Source organism: Corvus kubaryi, unplaced genomic scaffold, assembly GCF_017639235.1.
Source record: "Corvus kubaryi isolate FWS band 111438036 unplaced genomic scaffold, C.kubaryi_AGA036_p1.0 37387, whole genome shotgun sequence".
NCBI lineage: Eukaryota > Metazoa > Chordata > Aves > Passeriformes > Corvidae > Corvus > Corvus kubaryi.
The window spans coordinates 9,900,086-9,924,176 of NW_024581129.1; the positions used below are offsets into that span (position 1 = coordinate 9,900,086).

General features: G+C 39.7%; 1 protein-coding gene across 3 annotated transcripts in view; it reads left to right on the forward strand.

Moving 5' to 3' along the window:
- GRIN2A (glutamate ionotropic receptor NMDA type subunit 2A) overlaps positions 1 to 24,091 on the forward strand; it is a 168,294-nt gene that overhangs the window by 1,822 nt on the left and 142,381 nt on the right. For 2 of the 3 annotated variants that reach the window (XM_042037005.1, XM_042037006.1), the window contains exon 3: positions 1,405 to 1,829. In XM_042037005.1, the coding sequence (XP_041892939.1) occupies positions 1,425 to 1,829 (405 nt within the window). In that variant the 5' untranslated portion in view covers positions 1,405 to 1,424. Of the gene's footprint in view, positions 1 to 524; positions 667 to 1,404; positions 1,830 to 24,091 lie in introns of those variants that run through there. The other variant, XM_042037004.1, reaches the window with a different exon arrangement.

A 24,091-nucleotide genomic window follows, 5' to 3' on the forward strand; every position in this document is an offset into this window, starting at 1 on the left:
CGGGCCGGCGGGCGCGCTCCCGGGGCGCGCTCCCGGGGCGCCGCTGAGCGCGGCTCCGAGCGGGGCCCGCGGCGGGCCCGGACGGGGCTCGGGGGGCCCTGAGCCTTCCTCGGGCCCGGGGGAGAGCTGGGGCATTTGGCTCTGCTGCTCCACCGCGCTCCGTGCCGCCGCTGCTGTGACGGCGGTCGGTGGGAGCCTGCCCTGCAGTGCAATCGGGTGGCACAGGGGCACCGATGTGCAGTTAATGCGCTGTCGGGTGCTCGTCTCCTTGTGTGCCCCGAAAGTAGGTGGTGATGCTGCAAGCCCGTGTCAGGCTGTGTGTTTTAGCTGCAGACGGCTCTGACTGAGGATGGAGATAGGGCTGGCAGGATGAGAGGGGAGATCTGAAAAATGCCACCCTGATTGGACAGCCCCGCTTGTGTGTTCTGCGTGACGCTTTGCAACAAGCTTGGCTTTATGTGGCACAGGGACTCCCTTGCAGCTAGCAGAGAGCCAGTCATGGGGGTGGAAATCCCTCGGGGCACAGAAACGGGGAGATCTTGCAGAGTCAGATCTGCTCTCTTTCTCCCTCCTTCAGATAGCTCAGATCCCTTCTGTGGCTCATCTTTCTCCCCATCCTACTCCGTCTATATTCAGCCCCCTACAGAGATTCAGTGAAGATATGAGGTAACCAATGCAGTGATGCTCATTTATGGAACACGCTCCCCTTCAACACTAGGGACAACTTTGTGTCCGAGATCAGCAGTTCTGAGCGGCTCAAGTTCTGAATGCTGCATGAGAGGATGGAAAAGAATTAAGATGGAATATCTTGCTTTTGAATCTGTTCCAGAAATGCAGTAGGATTCCTTGAGCAGCAGCTGCCTAGGAGAGATCTTCAGAAATAAAACAGCATGGGTTTGGGATGCTATGAGATGTAAGGAGTATGTGGACTGGGGTTTCCAGCAGACCTCTGGCTCACTTCTCTCATTTTGAGCTAAAATACCTCTCCCTCTTAGACTGTGACTCAAGTTTAAATAGATGTCCAGGATGAAGGCAAATAGGTTTGCTTTACCTGTTTTAGCACAGCAAGGTTAAAGAGAAGGATGATAATGTCTTTTTTTTTTTAAATGATGTCAGTCATTTTAATTTTGTTGGCTATCCAGGAAGACTGTTAATTGGTCTTTTCTCTGAACTTCTGCATTTTTTGCTTTGCCTGTGGGAGACCCAGCTTGTAATATTGTCATTATCAAGCCAAGTTTTTGATGGGATATAAGAGGCTTGATTTGGATCTAAGGTGAAGAATGCATTATAAAAAGCTGCTAAAGTTTGCATTATGCCCAGAAGCTTTCTTAAAACCTTCATTGAAGATATACAGTATATATTTTTTTTCTCTATGTTCTTCTTATACAATGTGATCACTTTTACAGGGGATAAAGCTGGCAAAGATGAGGAAAATTGGCTGTGCTCTCCTGGTACTCCAAGCTCTTCTGGCGCCTTTGGATCTTGTTCATGGAGCAGAGAAAAATTATCCCATCCTGAACATTGCAGTGATTCTGGGAAGGACCAAGTATATAACAGAGAGAGATATCAGAGCTCTCTGGACCAGGGAAATGTCAGCAGACCTGACTGTTGATATCAATGTAGTGACCCTTCTTGTGAACCAGACTGATCCTAAGAGCATCATAACACATGTTTGTGACTTGATGTCAGGCACCAAGATCCATGGAGTGGTTTTTGGAGATGACACTGATCAGGAGGCAGTAGCTCAGATTTTGGATTTTATTTCATCTCAGACTTCTATTCCAATTCTTGGAATTCATGGCGGGGCCTCCATGATAATGGCAGATAAGGTAGGAAAATGTGTTCAGAGCTGTTGCTGTTCTAATGTACTTAATTGTGTTGGTCTCTATCATGAATAATCACTACAAGCAGTTCAAGACAGATGCTCTTAATTGTCTCTCTGTACTTAAAAAAATATGCATAATGGTGTCTTTAATGGCTCATCAAATATTCAGAAATATTTTGGGGTTCATGCCTAACATGTTCTAAAACTAAAATCTCACTAATGAGATTTTACTATCCAGCACATTGAATGATGGTGAGTTAAAAAAAATTAATAGCTAATATGATAAATGGAAAAACAAGCTCATAATAGTAGGTTCATAAATGATTTTGAGGATAAGATGTAAAATTATAAGCAGATGTTATGTGGTGCTTATAAGAAATAGCAAGCAATAGACTTGAATGTATTTGAGGACAGCAGTAATAATAGGTCAATAATAAGCCAGACTTTAGTGATCTACTAGTCTCTGAATTAAGTAGTTTTGCATACTTGGACCAACTGCATTCCATAGATTTATTGAATTATATTTTTGCTAACTGGATACTTCTACTTTCCTACTATAGTTCATGAAAATCCAGTAAGGGGTTGTCTGAAATATGGAGATAATGACAAATGGTTTTGTTGGAAAACATATCTTTATGTAATCCGTTGTGAGACTGGAAGAGCAAAAGTGACTCACGTCTCAAGTTCCTTAACGTTGTAACAATTTTTAAGAACTCCTTGCTGGCACTGCAGCATTGATGTTGTGAGCTGACTGCTGCTGTTTCTGAAACAGGCACTGAGTGCAGGGCTGAGCTCTGGTGGGGACTCTGCCTCGCCGGAAAGTCACAGGAGCTCCCACTGTGGTGTAAGAGAGGAGAGCTCAAAGAGGGAGTGCAGATGTGAAAAATCACTGGTTTGCCAGCACATGAGGATTTTTAATGTTAATTGTAAGTTACTTCCTGGTATTTCCATACTGTAGGGTTTCTTATTCATTGACTATTATTATTTCTTATGAGCGACTTCTGAATAGTAAAGGATTCTCTGAACACATCTGAAAAGGAAGTGGTCCAGATATATTATTTTGTGAAGTAAGGGGGGAAAAGAACCAGGAAAGCGACAATGATTAGTTATGACTGAGGAATCAGCTTTGAACTTTTGAAACTTTTTACCTCTGGAAAAGACGTTTTTCCTGTTGAGATAATAGGTCTGTTTCTCTTGGTATCTTGAATGATCTTCCTTTACAACTTATCATACAAGGGCAGGACAATAAGTGTTGAATTATGGCAGAGATCCTATAAAAATGGCTCTGAAATCTTGATGGATACAGAAAGATCATTACAGTCAGTGCTGCTGTCTTCAATGCAATTGCAGTGACCAAGTTACAGAGGCAGTTATTTCATGTGCTTTTAAATTACAGTGCAGATTTACTTGTTTTTTAAAGATGGGTTTATATGTATTCAGTGCTTCTCTTTGATACATATTTCATGTAACTGTCTCTGCTAGTGTAAGAACACTTGAAGATCCCAGCCAGGGCTAAGTGATGAAGCAGTGGAAGAAATCCTTACAGAATCATCTTCACTCATGGTAGCAGATGCAGGCTGTTACTGATACAGATCTATTTTTACTTTTATATAAGAGCCTCTAGAAAATGAAACAGGTTTTTTTTTTTTGTCTCAGTAATTTACTCCTATTTTCATTGTATGCTAATATTATCATTATTATATCACTGTCTTTGATTTTAGGGGTTATTAGGGTTTTATTAGCAAACTTTTCTGTTGAAATTTAGCTTCTAAGGTTTCCATTTGGGAAATCAAAATCGTCTTTTGTGTGTTAAAACAATCTAACAGCAGTCTTCAGTAGCTTGAATTGGCTGAAGGAATTGTTTGTTCATGTAACTAGTATTGTCTTAACTTTTAACCTGACCTTTGCAATGTGCAATGTCTTGCAATGGGGTTTGGAACATCACAGTAATGAGACTTGCATGTGTCACTCAATTAACCAGTTCATTTAGGAATTAATTCCTGGGAGATGAAGTTGAAATTCACAGAGCTGTCATAAAAGCAGGGGAGATGAAGTCTGAGGGAGAAGGATTGCAAATATGAAATCTTTCAAGTCACTGTCAGGATTTTAGCTGGCACACATAGGTGTTGGCTGAATTGTGAAGATTATTAAGTAAGTCTCCTGTTTTGTCTCATGCATTGAGATGCCTGGCTATGTAAAAGATGTCTGCTCCCACTCCTGCTTGTGGATGTAGTGCTCTGGCACTCTAATAAGGCCATTTCATTTATGTCCTTATTGTGTGAGTTCTGTGCCAGGTGGTTATGTGGTGCTGAACTGAACTAAACTCAGGGCACAGGAATAAGAATTCCTCTGTAATAATGCTCTATGCTGCTGAAGACTTCACTGAATGACTCAGAGGAGATAAGCTACCATATTCTTGGTGGCTAATAAATACCATGCCAATGTGAATCTTGACTAAAGAGCCCTATCTGTAAAAAAAAAAGTTGTTCTATATTTCCAAAGATGAGATAGGCCCACATTTGGAGTTTGCAGTGATTAATGCAGGACATAAAGCTTTTGAAGCACCGAGTCCCTGTCTGAACATCTGGGGTGAGTGGTGTGTTGTCTAGACTGCCTCCTTCGCTGGCCCAGCTCAGCTTCAGTTTGCTCAGAGTTTGCCTGCACCATCTGAGGAGAGATGTTGCATGATTCAGACAATGAAAATAGACAGGCATGTGAAGCCAATCAAACTGGAATGTTTTCTGAACCTCTGTGATCTATTTTCACCTGACATCAGCTGTCAAAATCCTACCAACAAACCAATGGGACGCTTTGGGGGTGTATGGCACTTATCTGATCCTAACTGTGCTACAGAGATACCCTTTGGACAGTGCCACATGCTCTGCTCCAGTTGATTTTTATCACCTGCTCTTGGCAGGAACTCTCCTGCCAGTGAACTGCTCCTTGGCTTTGGTCCCCAATTCTGCCACACACTTCTAACGTATTCAGATGTGGCAGTCTACTGAAACAAGATGAGAACTCTCTGGGGCATCTGTGCCAGCCTGCTGTGTATCAGCATCCCTTGGAGCATGCTGAAAACAGACTGACTGTTTATTCATCTTGTATCTCTTAACATTTGAGACATCTCAACACAAACATTACTTAGGAACTGTTTTCTGACTTGAGCATTTGATTTCAAACATAGTTACCTTTGTTTCACCACATGCTATGATTATAATGATAGTAATTGTGATACTTTTTTTAAAAAACAGAACATCATGGTTAGTTCTGTGTGAAGGCTTCTTCACATGTGGGGAAAAATGCCCCTACGTATTGTAAGTACATCCAGGAATATTTAGTGTCTCTGAACCAGACTACTTTTGCCTATTGCAAACGTAAATCTTCCCAGAAGTCTTTCTGAAAGACATAATTTGAGGCATTTTATTGTTGTGGAAGCATTCAGTTATAACACATAGTCAAGAAATGTTAAAGGTGAGGGTAATTTTCCAGTGGGCTATCACAAAGTGATACTTCTTGAAACAGATCTGGGAGTGTTATGCAAAGTAACTAACTGCTTTTCTAAAAGGTAAGTATTATTGCATAATGATTCTATGAGAGCTGGGGAGGTTAGACAGGATTGCTGGAGGTTGTCTAACCCAGCCCTAGCTCTGTGATGAGCGAATATCAAAATCTGATCTTTCAGTCAAGTTTTGAATATCTCCCTGGAAGTAGATACCACAGCCTCTCTGGGCAACCTGTTTCAGTAATTAACCTCTCTCACCATGCAAATATTTTCATTTTATCTCATTAGAATTTCCCTTGACACCACAGGCTCTTGTTCTTTTGCTGTGAATCTGAGTCCAACTCTGTCTCAGTGCAGTTGTAGGCTGCAATTATACCTGTCCTTACCTGCCGCTTTCCTGGGGAAAGAGTTCCTTCAGCCCTTACTTGCACTTGCAGTCCTTTGGACTCGCTTGGATATATTGGTGTCTTGTATGGGGAGACCCCAAACAGGACAGGGGACTGCAGATAGGGCCTCGTGAGTCCTGAGAGAGGAACAGTCCCTCCCTGGAGCAGCTGCTGTGCTGCTGCTGCCGCAGCCTCGTTAGGCTGTGCCACCGAAAGGGAGCACTGCTGACTCATGTTCAGCCCATCCCATGGGTCCCCCATGCCCTGTAGCTCTGCCTGGATAGTTCATAAATAAGGCATGTAATTTCTAATAAGCACCGAGTAAAACTGTACTTTGAAATCTTTCCTTCTTTTGGTGGTGATTTTTTAGGTACTTTACTGAAATACTTGCAGATGTGTTTGCATTACTTGTCATTTTCACCTCATTATAAGTATATCTGGAATTGCTTTGTTTTAGCTCATCTGAGATGGAAAAAACTGTGCTGGACTTGTGCAAACCAGAGCTCTAAGCAACTGTGATCAGAGCCCACCCAGACTCCTGGCTCTGGAGCATTTATGCTCTTATCTGTACATGACTTTGTTCATGATCTTAAAGTTCCTCCACACATCCTCCAGCTTCTTTGCCAAATGTCTCCGTGCTGCAGCGATTCTCTAAAGGACCAAAAAAGTTCAAAAGTCACACTTTACTTTGGTACTATGTGTAAGTGTGCTTCAACTATTAATGACTTCAAAATTGTTTGATGGAGATGGTGGGGAGGGTGTTGTATTTGTTTTTTATTGTAGAATCTTTTCTGGAGGTCGTACTATCTAGAACGTGCTCATTAATTCATATGTCTGCCATATGTCTATGTAGATTTCTGTCCTGCCTGTTTAGTTGGCTTGTAAAAGCAGTTCTGTATTTCATTAGAGAAAATTGCAAATTTAAGTTTTTCTATAATAACATCTTTTTATCCCTGTCCTTACTGATGGCTGATGCCAACATGTGTATGGCTCTACACGTCTGAGCATGATATTCACTTTGGCTTTGTTACTGTAAAAGACTGAAAGATTAAACTGTAGGTTAATAAATACTTCCGTGCAAAAATACCAGTATTCATATAACTGGTGTTTCAGGTCTAGACACAGTAGCTTGCACTACTACATAGTCTGCACACACTATTTCCAGCTTCTGACTCATTTAAAGAAGCAATTGAATTTGATTTTCTTCTCTTCTAGCTGTATGAAGGCCCCTATGGGAAGAATAACCTTCAGATATTCTAATTTTTATTTTGAGCTGCAATAAAAATGTAGCATTGACCTCCTTGCAAATCTGTGTTTATTTGTCCATATCCTTGAAAGCCAATCTATATGTACTTTTTAAGAAAGTCTTGCTTGTCCATAAGATTTTTAGAACTAGAATGTAATCTGTGGTAGTATCTTTTACACACACATGCTGTGATCAGTGGTATTAAATGGTTAAAAATGTGCATGAGATTTGTCTTACTGAGGTGAATGAAGTGAGTGGATATAGTATCCCGTGTTTTTCCTCCTCAGGAGGCAGTGCTGTGTGAGGGTGAGGTGGTTTGGATAGTGCCTGCTGGTTTAGGCATTGCTATTCCTGTACTGGCGTGGCTGGGAGAAAGTAGAGCTCCAGCAGCTGCTGTATTTGCTGCTTTCAGCTGGGTCTTGGAACTCAGAGGAGCATTTTATTAATGATGTGAGCTTTGCTTTCTTGCTCTCTTTCTCCCAATCTTTTTTTCTAAAGGCCTTTTCTAGCTATTTCTGAGGTGATGATATTGTTCCTCATTCTCTTGTCCACATAAGTTTATCCCCCTTAATTAGGTGAAGGAAAACATGGATGGATTTCTGGAATACTGCAAGAGTAGATTTGAACTGTCATTCTTATGGAGCTCAAGGGAGGGATATTTAGTTTAATTTTCCAAAGTAAAAAGAAGGTAGTTTTGAAAAGATTAGGAATTTCTGTAACTAATGAGCAGGTTGTAGGACATGGAAGTCTTCTAGAGTTTACTTAATTTTTCATTCAGTTTAGGTGTGGGTAAGTTCTTGTTATTTTAGTTTGCTTGAATTTACAGCTGCAGCTGAGCTGAGGGTGCAGGGTTGGTTTCTATGCACCACTCATTTAGGAGAGAGGAGTGCTTGGCTTCACTTTAGTCCTTTGCAGTAAGCTCTATACATTTTCATCTCAAAGGTACTGTTTTCTTTCTCTACAGACTGTTCTTACAGTTATTGAAAATAGATATCCTTAAGTGTCTTTGTTTTGAGCAACAACATCTTAAACCTGCTAGCAAGTCCCTATTGTAGATCTCCTATGCAGTCTCTCCAAACTATTGCCTGCCTATGGGTAGTTATAACACAGCAGACTCCTGGGCTGTGAAAGTAGGACACAAGACCTTCAGCATAATTTTCTGCATGCAGACGTTCCTGGTGGCATCTTTGGAATTTGTTTTCCCAAGAACATTCTCAAATACAAAATTAAAAAATACGCCTTTTAAACTATAAAATAATTATAGGCTGTTACAAAATACATGGGAAGTTTCTGGCAATCAGAATATATCCAGAGAATGTACCTGAAAGTATAAAATTATGCAGTGTACAGAACAGAAGGGCTTTGATATAATGTCAAACACATATTTTGTGTTTCATCTATCAATTATTTTTGAGGATGCTTAGATTATTTGAATAGACAGTTCATTAGTGTGTTTAGTCACTTATTTGAACTAGCCATTTAATTTGAAGAATTTATCTATAAGTTTTTTTTGATCTTTCTTGGAAGACTCTGGGGTAGATCTGCCTACATGGTGATGGTACAAAGGGCTTTGTATAGATGCACAGAAAAACTTTGCCGGCTGTAGCTTTTATTTTTTACAAATCTGTGGTCATCTGGTTTGTGTGTACTCTTTCTCTTCCACTCTTCCCTGGAGCTATGAAGTTGTGTGGATTTTACTGAGGGAGCCCAGCCTGGATTGTCTCCACACCATCTGTCACCATATTGTTTGTTTAAATCCTTGAGACATTTTCTTCTGTACTTCACTGAAATAAATACATAAAGCTGCAGCAGCATCATTGGCTATTTATATTAGTTTTAGACTTAATGTCCTTAAGAGAAAACCCCTGTGCTTGCAATTGAGGTGCAGAAGCTGGAGGCACATTTTGTAAAACTGGATGTGGTTTAGTTCTCTGAGTGCAGAGCTCCAGTTTCTCAGTGTGTTCACCCTGCAGCCCGGGGCCCCTCTGCCTTCTCAAGGGGGACAGCCAGCTGGGGCTCTCATGGCCCTGGAGAGACAATGCTGCTCATGGGTTATGCTCTGGTCTCCCCTCTCTTTCGAGGAAAACGTTTTGTGCTCTTCAGTAAATGTGGGATGTATCTTCCTCTGTCCTGACACTTGATATTCTGGGTCAGGGGAAAGTTGAAACTTGCAGGCTCTGTGAAACCAGAATTAAGGCAATAAGATTGGTTAGAAGGGGGAATGTTTTGGAGAGAAATTGAAGGGTGCAGAAGAAATGTAATATAAAAGCTGAAAAAGCAACAGGAAAATGAGTTTTGCTGATATGCAAATGTCATATTCCAAGTTGCAGGTGGAGGTTGCTTGGTGCCCAGCAGCTATAAGTTTGTGATACGCAGTTAACATTGTCTCCTTTCCCTACAGCAATTTCCCCTGTACTTTCCATGCACATGAAGCTTAAGTGATCAAAAAGCCTCAGTGTTTGGAAAGAGAAGGAGGTTCTAGGTGTACAAGTTGTCTCTTATTTCGGGAAGAGCAAAATTCCTCTGGAGAAAGGTCTGTCCTTTCTGGGACTCAGCCACGAGGGATCCTGGGCTGAGTGGTACACAGGGTTTCCTGATCAACCTTTGTGAATGATTTAAACATCTTGAAGAAGGAACAGTTTCTAGTCCAAACTTGTGACTAAGATTTTATTTGAATACAAATTCTTTCACCTTCACTTGCGGATGAAAGAAATCATTCATAAACATATACATGTAGATGGCTTGTGTAATCTATTTCTATTCCCTTCCCCTCTTCAACAGCTACAGAGACTGAACTAAAATTAGGAAATCTAGCAAAACATCTGAGGTCAAACTGGTCATAAACTTCTAGAGCATGGCAAAAACTCTATTTGATTGTGCATTGGTCAATCTTGCTTAGCAAGATTAACGTGTTTGGACAGGGGCAAGTTCAAAGCAGACTTATACTTCCTTCTGGCTGTAACACACAGAAACACATCAAAGGGCTCTGGATGAGGTTTGACTAAAAACACTGTAGTATTCTGCATACAGCTCCAAAACAATCTCTATTTCTTTTTTATGTCATCTTTTGTTTCATATTTGGGCATGATCAGACCTGAGAATTTGAGGTCTGGATTTTTTTTTGGTATATATGCAGATTCTTCTCCCTGCTTTCTCCTGGATTCCCTTGCTGAAGGTGGAGAAGGAAAGGTGAGATAAAAACAGGTGGTAATCTTCATGCTTTTAATATTTTCCAAGTACACTAACATATCTGCTCCTCAGGATGGAGCCTACAGGTACTGGTGCTTTGGTGTGCTGTGTTGGCTGACAGTAGTGTCATTTCCCAGTAGGATCACATACACCCATTTTGGAGTAGCTTGGATAAGGTAGATTTTTTTCAGATCGAGACTATATATCTTTATGTGTCCCTTGATTTGGGTTTTGGCTAAGCTCTCTTGGAGAGGTGCTTCCAGATGACTCCTCGGTTGGTGTTTTGGGCTTCCTGTCTCCATCGCAGGTTTGGGAAAGTAATTACCTTCTAGGCTTTTAAGGAAGATAGGCTGAATTGTTTCGTTGTCACAAGTTCCTTGCTGCAGCAGACTGAGAACACCAACATTGGTCTTGCTCCATGGCCTCTGCTCAGTGTTTGTGGCTATTTATAACCTACCTTTTGTGCATCTTGCAGCAAGATACTTCTATAAATGTGTTTCATTAAAAGGATTTTTGGGTGGAAAGCTCCTTACCTTCTCCTTTTTTTTTTTCCTTTTCTTGACAGTGGTAGTTTGTTTTTAGCATCCGAACTTTTGGTTCAAGATTTCTGTAACTATTGCTACAAAGTTTTGTCTATTTGTGCTGAGCAGTTTGCCTCTCCATGTGACTAAATTAGCAATAGGACTGCTTTGTTTTCACTGCATTGATTTTGTGTCTAGTGGAAACACACTGTGTATGTAGAACCACTATGAAAGAAGAAAGGGCAGGGATTTTATAGCCACCTTTCAGCTCAACAAAATGTGCAACACAACTGGGTATGGCAGAAAATAGAATTAAGGTAATCTGTTCTAAGTAACAAGTTGCTTTCAGGAGTTACAGAAACATATAATTACCAGAAAAATTGCATGTTATTTTTTGTATGTGAGGCTAATTAAGAGTTCTGAGTAAATTGTGTGGCACAGGCATCAGAGCTATGTGAAGTACCTAACTGGGACAAGATAAGGCTTGTGAATTCATCCTAAGAAAACAGATGCAAGAATTATGAGAAGTGTCTGTATTCTAGTCAAGTATCATTTAGGATGGTCTGGTTTATTTTCAGCAGCCACTTTATAGGACACAAGCTAGCTCTGTCCTTTATTTTGTTTTGATCTGTTTGCCATCCTCTCCTCTCTCCTTTTTCTGCAAAAAGGCTGACATTTCCTTTTCTGGAATCTGGGTTCCAGAGAAAGATGTTGTGGATGGCTCAGCCACTTAGCATGTGAAGCTTTATCCCCTAACTATGTAACAGCAAACTGGTACTGAAGTTGTAAAAAGAAGTACTTGCTTTCTTCACTTGCTCTTAGACTGGATTTTCCTTACCCAGTCCATTGTCTGTCAACCTCCTTCACCCAAAAAAAAACTGTAATTGGAGCAAGTAAAAATTCCCTGGGGTCCCAAGAACAAAGCAAAAACTATGAATGTAAGCCAAATCTATTCCTATTTAGTAGGCATATTTAATAGAGGAAAGGAATATAAACTGAACCACGTGAGCTAGGGCAATGCTGGTGGGGAGCTGAGGTGGTGATAAACCAGAAATAAAAATTACTGATGGAGGTGACCTGTTGTGAAGAAAACAGTATGAGAAAACCAGAATTACTCAAAATTCTGAACAGTTTCCATCTCTGTCTCTTCAGGCTTCCTGCCCTTGGGATTTTGTGCAATCCTTTTCAGTCCTAAGTCATTCCTTCTGCATTCATTGACTACTTTACATACTTGTAGAGGGAGGTGCTTGCTTTTCCTGTTGCAATGTGGGGAGTCTGGGCTGTAGTTAACCATCTGGAAATTGATACATTGGAGTGTCTACTTGTATCCATTCTAATGCAATTTAAAATTTCCCTACTGCTCATTTTTTCCTTTAGTATAGCCTCTGAGACAGGGTCAGTCTATTATAAGCTTTCATGAAATAAAATCCTCCCCTCATTTTGCTGTGCACTGGCTGGCTACTGATGCTGTTCTGCGTAAGCATTCATTTCTATAAAAAATTGAAAGAGTTTTCAATAATTCTCTGATTTGTAGTAATAGAAGTACTTTTTTCTGTCTATGTATGTTCACTCTGTTCAGGTGCTTTGTGGGAGTGCCTACTACCTTGTAGTTTTTAGGAACTGGAGTCTTAAAATATATTCATAATTTCCTTTTATAATTTAATTCAATTCTGAATTTCATATCTCCTATTAGGGCCTTTAGAATACTTGTGGACAGGACAGACTGACAGGAAAAAAATACAAAAGCAAACTTCTTCCCACAGTGTAAGGTGGTTGCTGGTTCTGCTGTGTCCCCTGAATGTGAATGTGTTTAGCTGTTACTTTAAAAGTCCTGTTCTGAGACTCAGGTTCACTGGCACTTACCAGCTAAATTGTTCTTATGTGCACTGAACAAAGTTATGGATCCTGAGTGACATAAATCCTGATGTTGTCTAAGTGAGTGGCTGTATCATGAGGTTGAAAATGAGCAGTGTCTGCAGACAACAGAGCACGGGGAAGAGCCAGGCAAGGATAGCCTTGGCTCTTTGTGGGGTGAGCTTATTTGTGGAGGGGAAAATACAAGTTACATGATCCCCTCCATACTTTGGATTTGGTAAAGACAAAAAATTATCTTCATTGCCATTTCCAGATATACTTATCCTGTCATTTTTACCAGTCTCAACAACTGCAAAAATAATGTCACACCTTTTCTAACCTTTCTCAGCCTTCAGGCTTGCAATCTCTCACATTCCTGTTGTTCTTTGCTATCCGTCACTACTTCATAGTGTAACTGAAATATTCCAATGATCACTGAAAAAATGACACTAAATAGATGACTTAGGACAGGTGCAAGTAATAAAAGAAAAATCACATTATAATATCCTGAACAGTTGCTCAGTACCTTCTCACTATATACAGATATTTTCAGATTCCCAGTTTCTCATAAAAACACATTGCATGATCTCTGAATAAAAATTCAAATGAATATGTGGGAAGTTTATGTGGACCCAGCTGTCACCTGCAGTATGTGTGTCTTTACTGATTGTTGAAAGTCTTACCAATCCTTAGTGTGCTTGTTTAAATTGTTTTATGTTATTCTTTCTGGTTCCTTCCTGGTACGGGATGACTCCTGGCTTAAGAGAAGCTGGTTTTTGATTTACTTTTTTCACAGTATGAGGCAGAGATCTTAAAATACTGAGATATTTTAGGCAATAATAAAATGTAACAGCCCACCTCAGCAGTCCTTATTCCAGTGTAGGTCCTATTGATTTGTTAAGCTGCAGTGGAGCCCTCAGTGGACACTGCCTGAAAGCAGTGGGAAACTTAAGCTAAAGTAAGAATGAACTTTGCTCATTTCCCACACACTACTGCATTTTTTAACTGTATAAAGTAGGTTATAGGCATTCAAAACCTTAGTTTTAAATAAGTTATGCAGAAAAAAGCTCTCTAGGTCAGCAAAGGCACTTCTAAAAGCTGAGTAGCATACTTCCACTAGGAAAAGATAGCATGCAGGTCATAGACAAGTCTACATGGAAAGCAAAAATCCTGCTTGTGAGATCCTGACTTTGGTGTGATTGATTTCATTGGGAAGTCAAGGACGAAGAGCAAGTGCAAAGTAAGCAAATGCTTTAAATAGTTAGTTCTTTAATGCTTATTTAATTGCTTTTCCTGAAGATTTGAATGCTGCCATGTAAAGAGATAATGGAGAGGGTTTTTCCTTTCAAAGGAGGGGGCTTAGTGTGTTCTTTATGTAACAGCCATAAAGATGCAGACATATTCTCTTAATATCTGAGGTGGAAAGGCCAAGCACACAATAGACTTAAAGCATTTTCTGCTTAGAAGAGCAATCTCTAGTTAAAGGAATGATTTGGTTTGTTAAGGGCTGTGCTTGGCGTGTTCTCTCATGACATGCTGGATTGCTAGTGAAATACCCTGTTGACAAGCTCATTGGTTTTGAGTTAAACCTGATAACTTAAACTTCATTTTGATAGTTAGATTTCTGTCTTACTGGGTCATTTTGAGGTTTCATTTGCATATTCCACCCAGTTAAAAGTTCTGGTATTCAAACAGCTTTTCTAGTTCAGCTCAGATGGTGGAATATTTTCCTTCTTAACAAGCATTCTAGTTTGTATTAAAAAAAAAATTCTCCTTCCCTTAGTTGCTTTTCAAATCAAGTATGTAGAGTAAGCTTGGCTCCCTACTGAGCTGGTTTAATCATTTGTTTTTTCCATCTGCAGAGAGCCAATTCCCAAAGTAACTTCAAAGAGCCTTGCCTGAGTAAAAGCTTCCAGCTTTGGAGCACAAAGATTACAGAAATATGCTTATGCAACTGCTTGAAACCTCTGGCTATCTTGACATGGAGAATACAACTGAATATTTCCCTCTATTATTCTGTTACTATAGACCTTAAATATTTGTAACTGAGAGTTTTGCTGCCACTTTGCTTTTGCCTCCCATGGTGACTGCACAGTGTGATGTGTTACACAAGTGCACAGACATGGCATTTGTAGGCTCAAGGGGATCACTGGTGTTCTGGGTCTTGAAGTGATCTCCTATGTAACTCCAACAAGAAAACAAAAATTCAGCCTTGATGTGAATTGTCTGTAGACAAGTGTGAAGACTTGCAGCAGTAAATGCAGACTATTTGTTATATTATAGATTTCTGCAGGCTTTAATCAAATGATGAAGAGGCTTCAAGTGAAATGGCTCCTGGGAGAGTGGTAACCTCCCTTCTTCATTTTTAAAATTTGCTATGTTGACATATGTAATCTCTGTTCGCTGAAAATAAAGTCAATCCCCTGCCCAGTACAGATAGATAGCTATGGGATGCATGTTTTATGTCTAATGTGTATGTAGTGTTTTTGAGTGCAGTAACAAATTTAAAGTAGTTAAAATTGCGTGTTTGTGAGGACCTGCTTCATATTAAGGTCAATATAAAAAATTTACTTTATTTCAGTGTCTTCCTCACTAGTGACTGTACGTTATTCATGACATTCCAGTCCAGTGGTTGTCATCATAATTTTGGAGAAAAGCTGATTTTTTTTTTCATTTTTTCCTTTTTTTTTTTGACAAAACTGTCTGAAAATCAGTGTGTCTGGGATTTGTCCCAAATTAATTTCCTATGGAGGGAAGAGTTACGAGTTTGGTCTCAGTACAACGACTCTTTTGGATTATAATATCTGTCAATAGAATTGCACGACTTTGGTTTTAACTGAAGCTATTTAAAATCTTAATTTTTGGCTTAATCGAATCCTTACCACAAGTAAATCTAATTCTGGCATACTATTTCAATTGCACAGACTTTCATTTCTGACTAAGGATTGGAAGGATTAACCCAGATTTTAGCAGCTCTCTCCATGACTGGGTGGATAGGATTAAAATCTCTGCTGCTCACTGTGGCTGTTTATTCTAGTTTTTGCTTAGTTATGTCTGTTGACCAGGATGGGAAATTTTTTGAGGTTAAGACTACAGCTAAAAGAAGTATGGTGAATTCACTGGATTGCATTGTGTTTTGATTAAAAGTACAGCCCAAACATGCTTTGCCTGTTTGCAGGACCATGATTTATAGTTTAGTATATTCTAGATTAATTTTTTAGTTTGAAGTATTAATAAATTTATCATCTTTTAGGCTGTAGAAAGATATGTTTTAGAAAAAAATAATTGGGTAAAACAGGAATGGCATTAACAAAATTGTAATATCTTCTAAGGACTGGCTGAATGCACCAAAAGTTTTTGGGCCAGAAGCTGGGAGGATGTTCCTGTATTTCATTTCTATCAGTGCAGCTATTAGAAATAGACACAATTTCACTATGCAGGAAATAGAGAAATTTCTGGAATACTGTCTGCAATTAGGCTCCCACCTTCTAAAAAGCCCTGACCCAGTCATGAACTCAGAAATTAGTTACTTCAGTGACCAGGGAATGAAAGTCTCACCTCCAGGGGATGAGGCGAGTTGTTTTTGTTTAATCTAGTAAAAATGAGCCTGGGAGGAGGATATGGTGGCTCGGTGCAGGATGAAGAAAAACTGATTAAACAACATAAAATGAGTCAGAGGACTGAAACTTAGGTGGGAAATTGAAAGTGGTGAATGGTATTTAGACGGAAAATGAAGAAGCTCAGGAATGGCAAGAAGCTGGCTGGTGTTGTGATGGAAACTTTTCAATGAAGAAGGATGAGCATGTTCTTTTCAGCATGTTCTTTCTATTTCTACATTCTTCTTTACATTTACAAAATGCTTGAGATTGAGAAAACCATGCAACACTATAATATTGCCTCCAAATCTAGGCAGGCTTATATAAATGTTAGATTAGGTAAAGGTGAAGTGGGAGGAGTAGGATCCTGGTGTGCTCCTTATCAGTCAAGGACTGTGCTCATCAGACTTGGAAAGACAGACTGGCCTTGGGATTCCTGATGGAATATGGTGAACTATGTTCTAAAAATTTTTGAAGCCTCATCTCCTAGAAGAGAATATACATTTAATTTCTGGGGGAATGTTATCTTCACCTTCTTATGTGAAGCAGGAGAACTTGACTTTTCTCTGGGTATTTCTGCCTTTTTGTATTTTGTTCTTTTGTGCCTCAAGCAGCAACAGAATTCTCAAGAGAGATGTGATGAAGATGTACTCTCCACTTGGAAAAACGGTGCTGTTTGCTGCTTGTCATCCTGGTCTATTAGGGAAAAAGAGAACCGGTTAATAGCCCTGGAGCTACATGGTTGGAAGGTTACGGTATCCATTACAGAACCCTTGTGAGTTCTGTGCTCTAGTCCCAGCGTAAGCTGCATGTGATGATGTCTGCATGTCAGACATGCTGGGCTGTGCTTTATGTGACCTAAATTTGTGGGCAGTCTGGGTTGCAGTTGCAGCTGGACACCCAAAATATTACGGGTTTTTAATGTCTGTGTTGGACATTTGTTGCAATTCTGTGGTGGTATTTCTGCCACCAGAAATATTCTGTAAATAATCATGTGTTCTAGACCAACCAACTGTTTTTGACACGGAAAAATATCTTGATGAATATTCTGACTCTCATTTAAAACTTTGTTTCATGGACTAAAATATTTTTTTAATTTTTTCTTTTGCTCTGGAGAAAGGGTTCCTAGTGGTTGCCATGACATGCAGGGGAGTGTGCCATGGGCTAATACATATGCAGTGAATATAACGAGGTGATGATCATGTGATTATTGCAAGGAATCTGGTCAAGGGAGTAGAAATTGCTATATAAGCACAATGATATTTTCTTTTCACTACTGTCCTGAGGAAAGGATGATTGCAGGTGTCTGCTCACAGAGCTTGCAGAGTCTTCAGCTATGAAGGGTTCTTCAGAGACAACACACTTTATCTGGCCTTGTTGAGCAATTGGAAATGTCACTGTCACTGTGAATTTGATTTTATTATTGAATAGCTCTTAAAAAAGGCTACAGAAGGCAATGCTTTTCAGAATCTATAATTTTTGTGCAGATTCAAGCTATGGAAGAATGGAGTCTTAGTACCTGAGAGCAGCTCTCAGGTCGTGATATACAGCAGAACATTAGGAAAGGAAGACTGTAAAAGTTTAGTTATGCTGCATTATTTTCTTGCCATTTCCTGTGGCTGTGTTTAAAGAACTGAAATGATGTCCTTGCAAGAATGGAATATTCTTCCTAAAACACTTTAACGAAGTAGACAAAATCTTTTTTCTAATGATTTGCTATGGCTGGAGAGGAAGGTTAAAATGATGTATTAATGAATGCAGCAGATGGTCTACAACAAATGGTTAGAACTGTTTGTATTTTTTTCCTCCAAAAAAGGTCGAACAGCAAATTGGATAAAATTCTGTTTCAAAGTGACCAAGCCTGTTTCTTCCCTGAAACAATTCACACTTTTTCCAGACTTCATTAATACTGGAATTCTAATCTCTTTAGCTCTTACAGCTGTTTCATTTTTAGGGCCCTTCAGAGGCCAATTATTTTGTTAAAAAATGCTTATTAATGAAAATATGTTACCATGTAGCAAGAAAAGGCCAATGTAGGTGAAAAAAAAAAAAAGTGCCTCAGAAAGCTTAAGGCTCTCCTAGCAGTGCTTTTGGGACAGAAAAAGAAAAAAATCAGAATAGCATCCTTTGTTTTAGTATTTTGAGTGGGTTTTTGGTGGTTTTTGTTTGGTTTTTTTTTTTTTTTTTTGAGTGTGTGGTTTGTTGGTTTTTTTTGCAATGGTACTGAAGTAAAAAGGATACATCTGTTTCCTTGTACTTATGTCATTAAATCAGGAGATATGAAGTGCTGGAAAAAGTTAGTGTAGTCTTGTGAGTCCTTGCCAGGCACCAGTTTCTTTTTGAGGCACATGCCTTAACCTCTGAGTTAGCAAAGGCATTATCACTCAGTGTTTCTGTTTTCACTGGTTTACCGACAAGGCCATGTGCAGTCATGAAACAAAGTTGTGCTGCTACCACAGCCAAAACTCCTGGAACTGCTTCCATGTCCACCAACAAAGCCACGTTTGGATTTTTTCTCCTCTTGTTTCTTTTATCAACTGAGGTTTCAGTTTTTGATTTTGAGAGGACCACCATCTCTGACCACTCTCAGCTTTATGTTCTTCAATTCAGTTGTGTCCTGATTCCTCTGATCCCTCCCCCATGCTGCCACTGTCTCTGTTCTAGACCTACTTTGCTGGGAGAGCTTTGGAAAAGTATTCTGAGTTTAAGTTGTCTCTTCCATTTCTTTGCTCTTTTGCTGCATCTGATCTAGTCTGACTGGCACACAGAAGCCCTCAGGGCCTCAGATGAGTTGCCTATGGTTTGCCTCTGCTTTAAAAGTGAGAGTTGGCCTCCTGCCTCAGTTTCATTGGAAATGCCTTGGAATGGCAGCTCTGCTTTGTCTGCTACTTTGGACAGAAAACTTGTAGAATTTGCCCCGTGTTTTTTCCAAAGTGAAGATCAGCATGCTGCAAAGAGAGCAAAACATTAAGAAACATCTAGCAAATCAGCAAATGAGCAGTATGATCTCTTGTGTTCAATGGTGTTTTTGAAAAAGACCTCCATGCATTCATAATTGCTGATTTTAGTCCAATTTAAACATGATCTCAAAATCAGATCCTGATTTTCAAACTTGGCTGTTCTCAGAATAAGCCTGTTAAGTTTATCAGTAACTGTCTGAATGGATATGCAGGCAAATTTGTAGTCCTTAAAGGACTGAAGTACAATACCAAGGTAGGTATCAGTGTGTAAATAGCTCTTGCTCACATATGAACAATTGCTACGTGAGTTGCTTTCTTTGGTGTCATCTTCTACTGAAGTATTTATCTCCTGCTCTTCTCTTTAAGAGTAGATTGATGAGCCTGTAAGTGATGAATTTACTCAAAAAGTGGTGCTGGTGATATCAAGGCATTTCTGTGACGGGGAATTTGAAAGGTTGCACGTGTGACTTGTAGAGAAGGGTTATGTGGGGCAGGTTCCTTTGCTCCTCCAGGTACCAGGAGGTCTTAAGTTCAGGCTGGGACTTTGTCCAGGGGATGGTAAATCTTCTTTCCCAAACTTCATCTGTGGTTTGGGAACTACAGCAGTTTTTACTTTATTGTTACTTCAGATGTGGACAGTTGAACTGTGCTTCAGTGTTACCTTATTCCATGTACCCTCTGCTCAGACACAGTTTTTGTGTATACTGGTAATATTTTAGGGTTGAAACAGCAGACATCAGCATATTCCCACTCTGGCACTTAATAAATTTTCCCATTTTCTCCTAGTCCAGTAGCTAGTCTGTTATTGACCCTACCAGCTATTTGAAAATCTGTATATTCCTCTGGCATTTTGCCATGTTGGTTAAAATCCCACTGATCTCATTCTTTTTGGAAACTGCCTTGATGAAGTTTTAAGTGATGAACTGTGAACTGTCTTCCACTGCAAGAAGTCTATCAGGTGAATAAGTTGGAAGCCCCAAATGAGAACAAATGCCCTAATAGGATACCGGGCTTGGATATTAATTTGGTTACCAAGTGTTCCCAGTAGATTTGTAATCCAGTGGCTGTTCAAGTAACCTGATTTTTCAGGTCTGAATCATCAGTATGGCAACAAGTACCTATGAAATAATGGGTAGGTAATTAAATACTCTCTTTCTCTAACTTTGATTGGCCTTTCATTGTGGACAACATGCCTTTGATTACTGGACAAGACAAAACAATAAACCAGACTAGTGTTTATTTCTTCTTAGTTTATCCTGTACGCACTTGCTCGTGTATTGAGAAGAAATCTAGCAAACTTATTTTCTCTGCAGGGACACACTTTACTAGGGTAGATCAGTTGAGCTGAGATACATGCTGAAATGTATTGAAGTGATACCAGTATTGGTGTAAGCTGTTTGGGAAGCATTTGCATGCTCCTCTGGGAAAGAGCTCCGGATGTTGCATTAATCCCCTGCAAGCTAAATTGTAACCATACATGTCATTCAGAAAACCAGAAAGTACCTGGGAATCTTGAATGATGCTTTTCTTTTCAAAGTATTTATTCCTTTTATATTTGTAAGTGTATTTATCTCTGTGCCACTGGCCTATGAAAGACTAGAAATAAATCCCATTCCTGATCTCCAGTTATTATCCTTGCATAATACCAGTTTACTGAATTGTTTAGAGGAAGTTATGACGTCTTGTGTCACACAAAGTAACATTAACCAGAAAACTTGGCATGTTGGTACAAAAGACTCCAACACAGTGCAACAAAAATCTCATCAGTGGATCTCTTTCTGTTCTTTAGTTTGAGAAGGGTGAGCAGAGAACAGGACAATCACTGGGTAAAACCCAGTATGAGGAAAGATCACTGTGCTTTGGAGTCTGAAACAAAGCAAACAGCCTTGAAAGGAGGCTTAACACACTGAAGTTGGCTGATGCAGCAGTGGATGTGTGTGAAATTAAAAAGCAAACAGAGTTGTTTGTGTGCTGGCCATGCCTTTCAAGGAGAGAAAATTTGTGTTCCATCTGGGAATAATAACAGTGTGTCTGTAGAAGAAAGACAAAACAGAGAATTTGTGCTATGTGCCTGCATGCAAAGTAAGTCCTGCAAGTAGTGTGGTATTGAATGAGTTGGTTTTAGCCCAGAAATATGTATCCTGTTGCCTCTTTTTATTGGATGTGTTATATTTTCCCTTTAAACTTGCTATTTGTTATTAATGATAAATAACATTAGTTTCTTATAACATCAAAGTTAAAATGGCAGCATTGGTGAGACTATGGGAAAAAGTTTGATTATGGGGGAAAAATAGATATGTGAGGTATTGTTGTAGAGGGGGCAAAAGCACTGACATTTATCATATGCATAAATGCATTTTCTGATTACCACACGAATGGTGTTTATAATTGCTAAAAGAAATGTGTTTTATATAGTTCATGCTATGAAATCCATCATTTAATGTAGCTGCATGTTGTATGCAAATGCACTGCAATCTAAGCAGCACTTCCCACTTCAAGGATATATTCTTCTGGTTCGTGCTAAAAGGAGAAAACAGTGTCTACATAAAAGAGCAATCAACAACTACTTAGCAAAGAAGTTTTTAAACAGGGAACTCAACTGATATCACTCCTGTTTGTGTGCCCGTGGCAGGAAATCTAGGTCTTTACAGAAGATTGTTCTTGTCTGGTATACCCTTGAAGTGGTAGTGGCAGGTAACTGTCCCTCTCTTGGAATATAAAATAATTTCTTTCTTAAAAGAAAGCAGAACAGTGCTTTGTTTAAAGACAACTGATAGCTTGCCTCTTCCAAATTGTGAATAATGTCAGGATCCCCATCTTGGCATGCACTACTGAGCTATTTTTAGGAAAGTGCAAATAAAAGCTATAATTCCTCCTGGCACATCAGGGGTGTAATGGAGGTGTCTGGCAGCATTTCAGTAAAACAATTAGGTTCAGTGGAAAGGATTCCCTCTAGGCATGACTGTCAGTCAAAGTATAAAGAGAGGGTGAGAACCTACTACCCAGCCTTGGTACCTCCTGGACAGCAAGTTTCAAGCCTTTGCCAGCCAGCACAGGTGACATGTAATGCTTGTCCCAAGGTTTTTGGATTTACAGCTTGCACACTGACAGGCAAGGTGCTTGCAAATTAGATGTGTTACAGTCTCTGAGGTGAGGCAGAACTTCAGATATTTCAGTGTCTGCAGTTTGTAACAGGGCATGTATCAAGGGAAGGCAGCTGAGATATGGCTACATTTTGGGAAGAATTCTAGAATGGAATTATTTATTAAAAATAAGTTATAGAAAGATATCTGAAACTCCATTTGGCTCTGGTTGCACAGGAGCACGTTGACATGATGATTCATTTGCTTTGTATAAGTGGAATTAGCAGATGCACTTGACAATTGTCACTTGCACCTCCACAGCTCACTATAGGGAATGAAACCAATGACATGGAAACAGGTACTTTTCCTTGAACAGACATGACCTGGGACATTACAGCACCTGGCCAGTGGAAATTTTGTTTCAAAGGTTTCATAATAAAGTGTTCTTCTGCAAGCAGAGTGAAGTTTGCTTTCTCCAACTTTTATTTCTGGCAATTCAAGTTGGTGACATGTCAAAAGCACTCGTTACAGTGACATTAATGGTGACAGTTCCTTCAGAGTGATTGCCTTATTTTATCAGAGAGCACAGGCAGGGCTGGTCTACGTGGAGCTTGCCTTGAGGGCACAAGCTGCAGCTTTATACTGCAGATGGGTATCTGGAACTTTCGTTGCTTAATTATTTAAAACATGTAATAAAAAAGGTGAGGATTATTGTATTCCTAATTGAACTTGTAAAACATAATATGAGAGTCCGTCCTTCTCTTATTTTGTATGTGGGAGTTGGCTTTTTAGATAGGAGGTATGGAATAGGGCTTGAAGATGTTGGATTATTATTTTCTTCTTTTTGTGTTTTAGTGACTTTCCTTAAAATACTTTCGCATTTCTTGTTGCAGCATTAGAAATGTTTTCATTTTCCCTGCAAAGTGGAGAGCCTCAGGGCTCTGTACTGCACCGGATTCCTCTGCCAAGGCACATCAAAGTGGGGAAAATTCCAGTATTATTTCCTTGTGGTTAGAGTCCACCTTTATCTTGGACTCCAGTGCTCTGTTTTGCTGTCAGTTCTGGTAGTGCCCTACCTCCCAGTTACACCATAAGGCTGTGCTTGAACAGGTTATTTGGGCAAGGAGTCTCCTCCAATTGACTCCCCAAACCATTTTGCCCTCCTGGTCTCTTCTCCCAGGAGTGCCGGTGACAGCTCTGCTGCTGGAGATCTCCTGCAGCAAAATCTCCAAAATTCAAGCTGTTCTTCATGACTATGTAAACAATTGGTTAAAGCTGCAAGGTCCCAAATCCAGAATAGAACATGCTGTTTCATTCCAGGCAGTTACCCATGGATTGTAGAATATTTAGCTGATGGCGTGAAAACAGATTTTGTGAAAAAGCTCCTGTATCCTTTAGCTCTCTACTGGAGATTACTGGGTGAGATTGCTTTAAGCATGTTGTATTCAAGTGTTTTACGTAACGGGGCATAGAGGGAAGGCACGCAAGCATCAGGAAAGTAAAACTTTTGGTTGTAGCTTTTCCTGGTTCCTATTTATTAAGAATTTCAAATTTTCTTTCTTTTTTTTTATTTCAGGAGCCCATTTTGGAGCAATGTGTCTGTGGTATATGGGACAATTTCCATATGCGGTTACCCTGAAGATTAGCCAGACTTAGTGAGACTGTTCTGTGGCAGGTGTAGGCTTTAATTTTTAATGTGAATTAAGAATTTAGGTAAAAATAGTTTTAGTTTTTCTTTCCACTAGACTACCCTACAAATTTTTCTAGCTGTATTGTGTGCTATCCAGCCCACTTTCTCCACTATTATCTGTTTCCAAACTTTGGTTAAATGCTGGTATAAAGCAGTGTGAAATCAAGGCTGATTGAACAGAAGGCAGTTTTTATAAAGTGTGTGAGTTCCTTTTCTGACATTCAAGGTTTTCAAAAGTG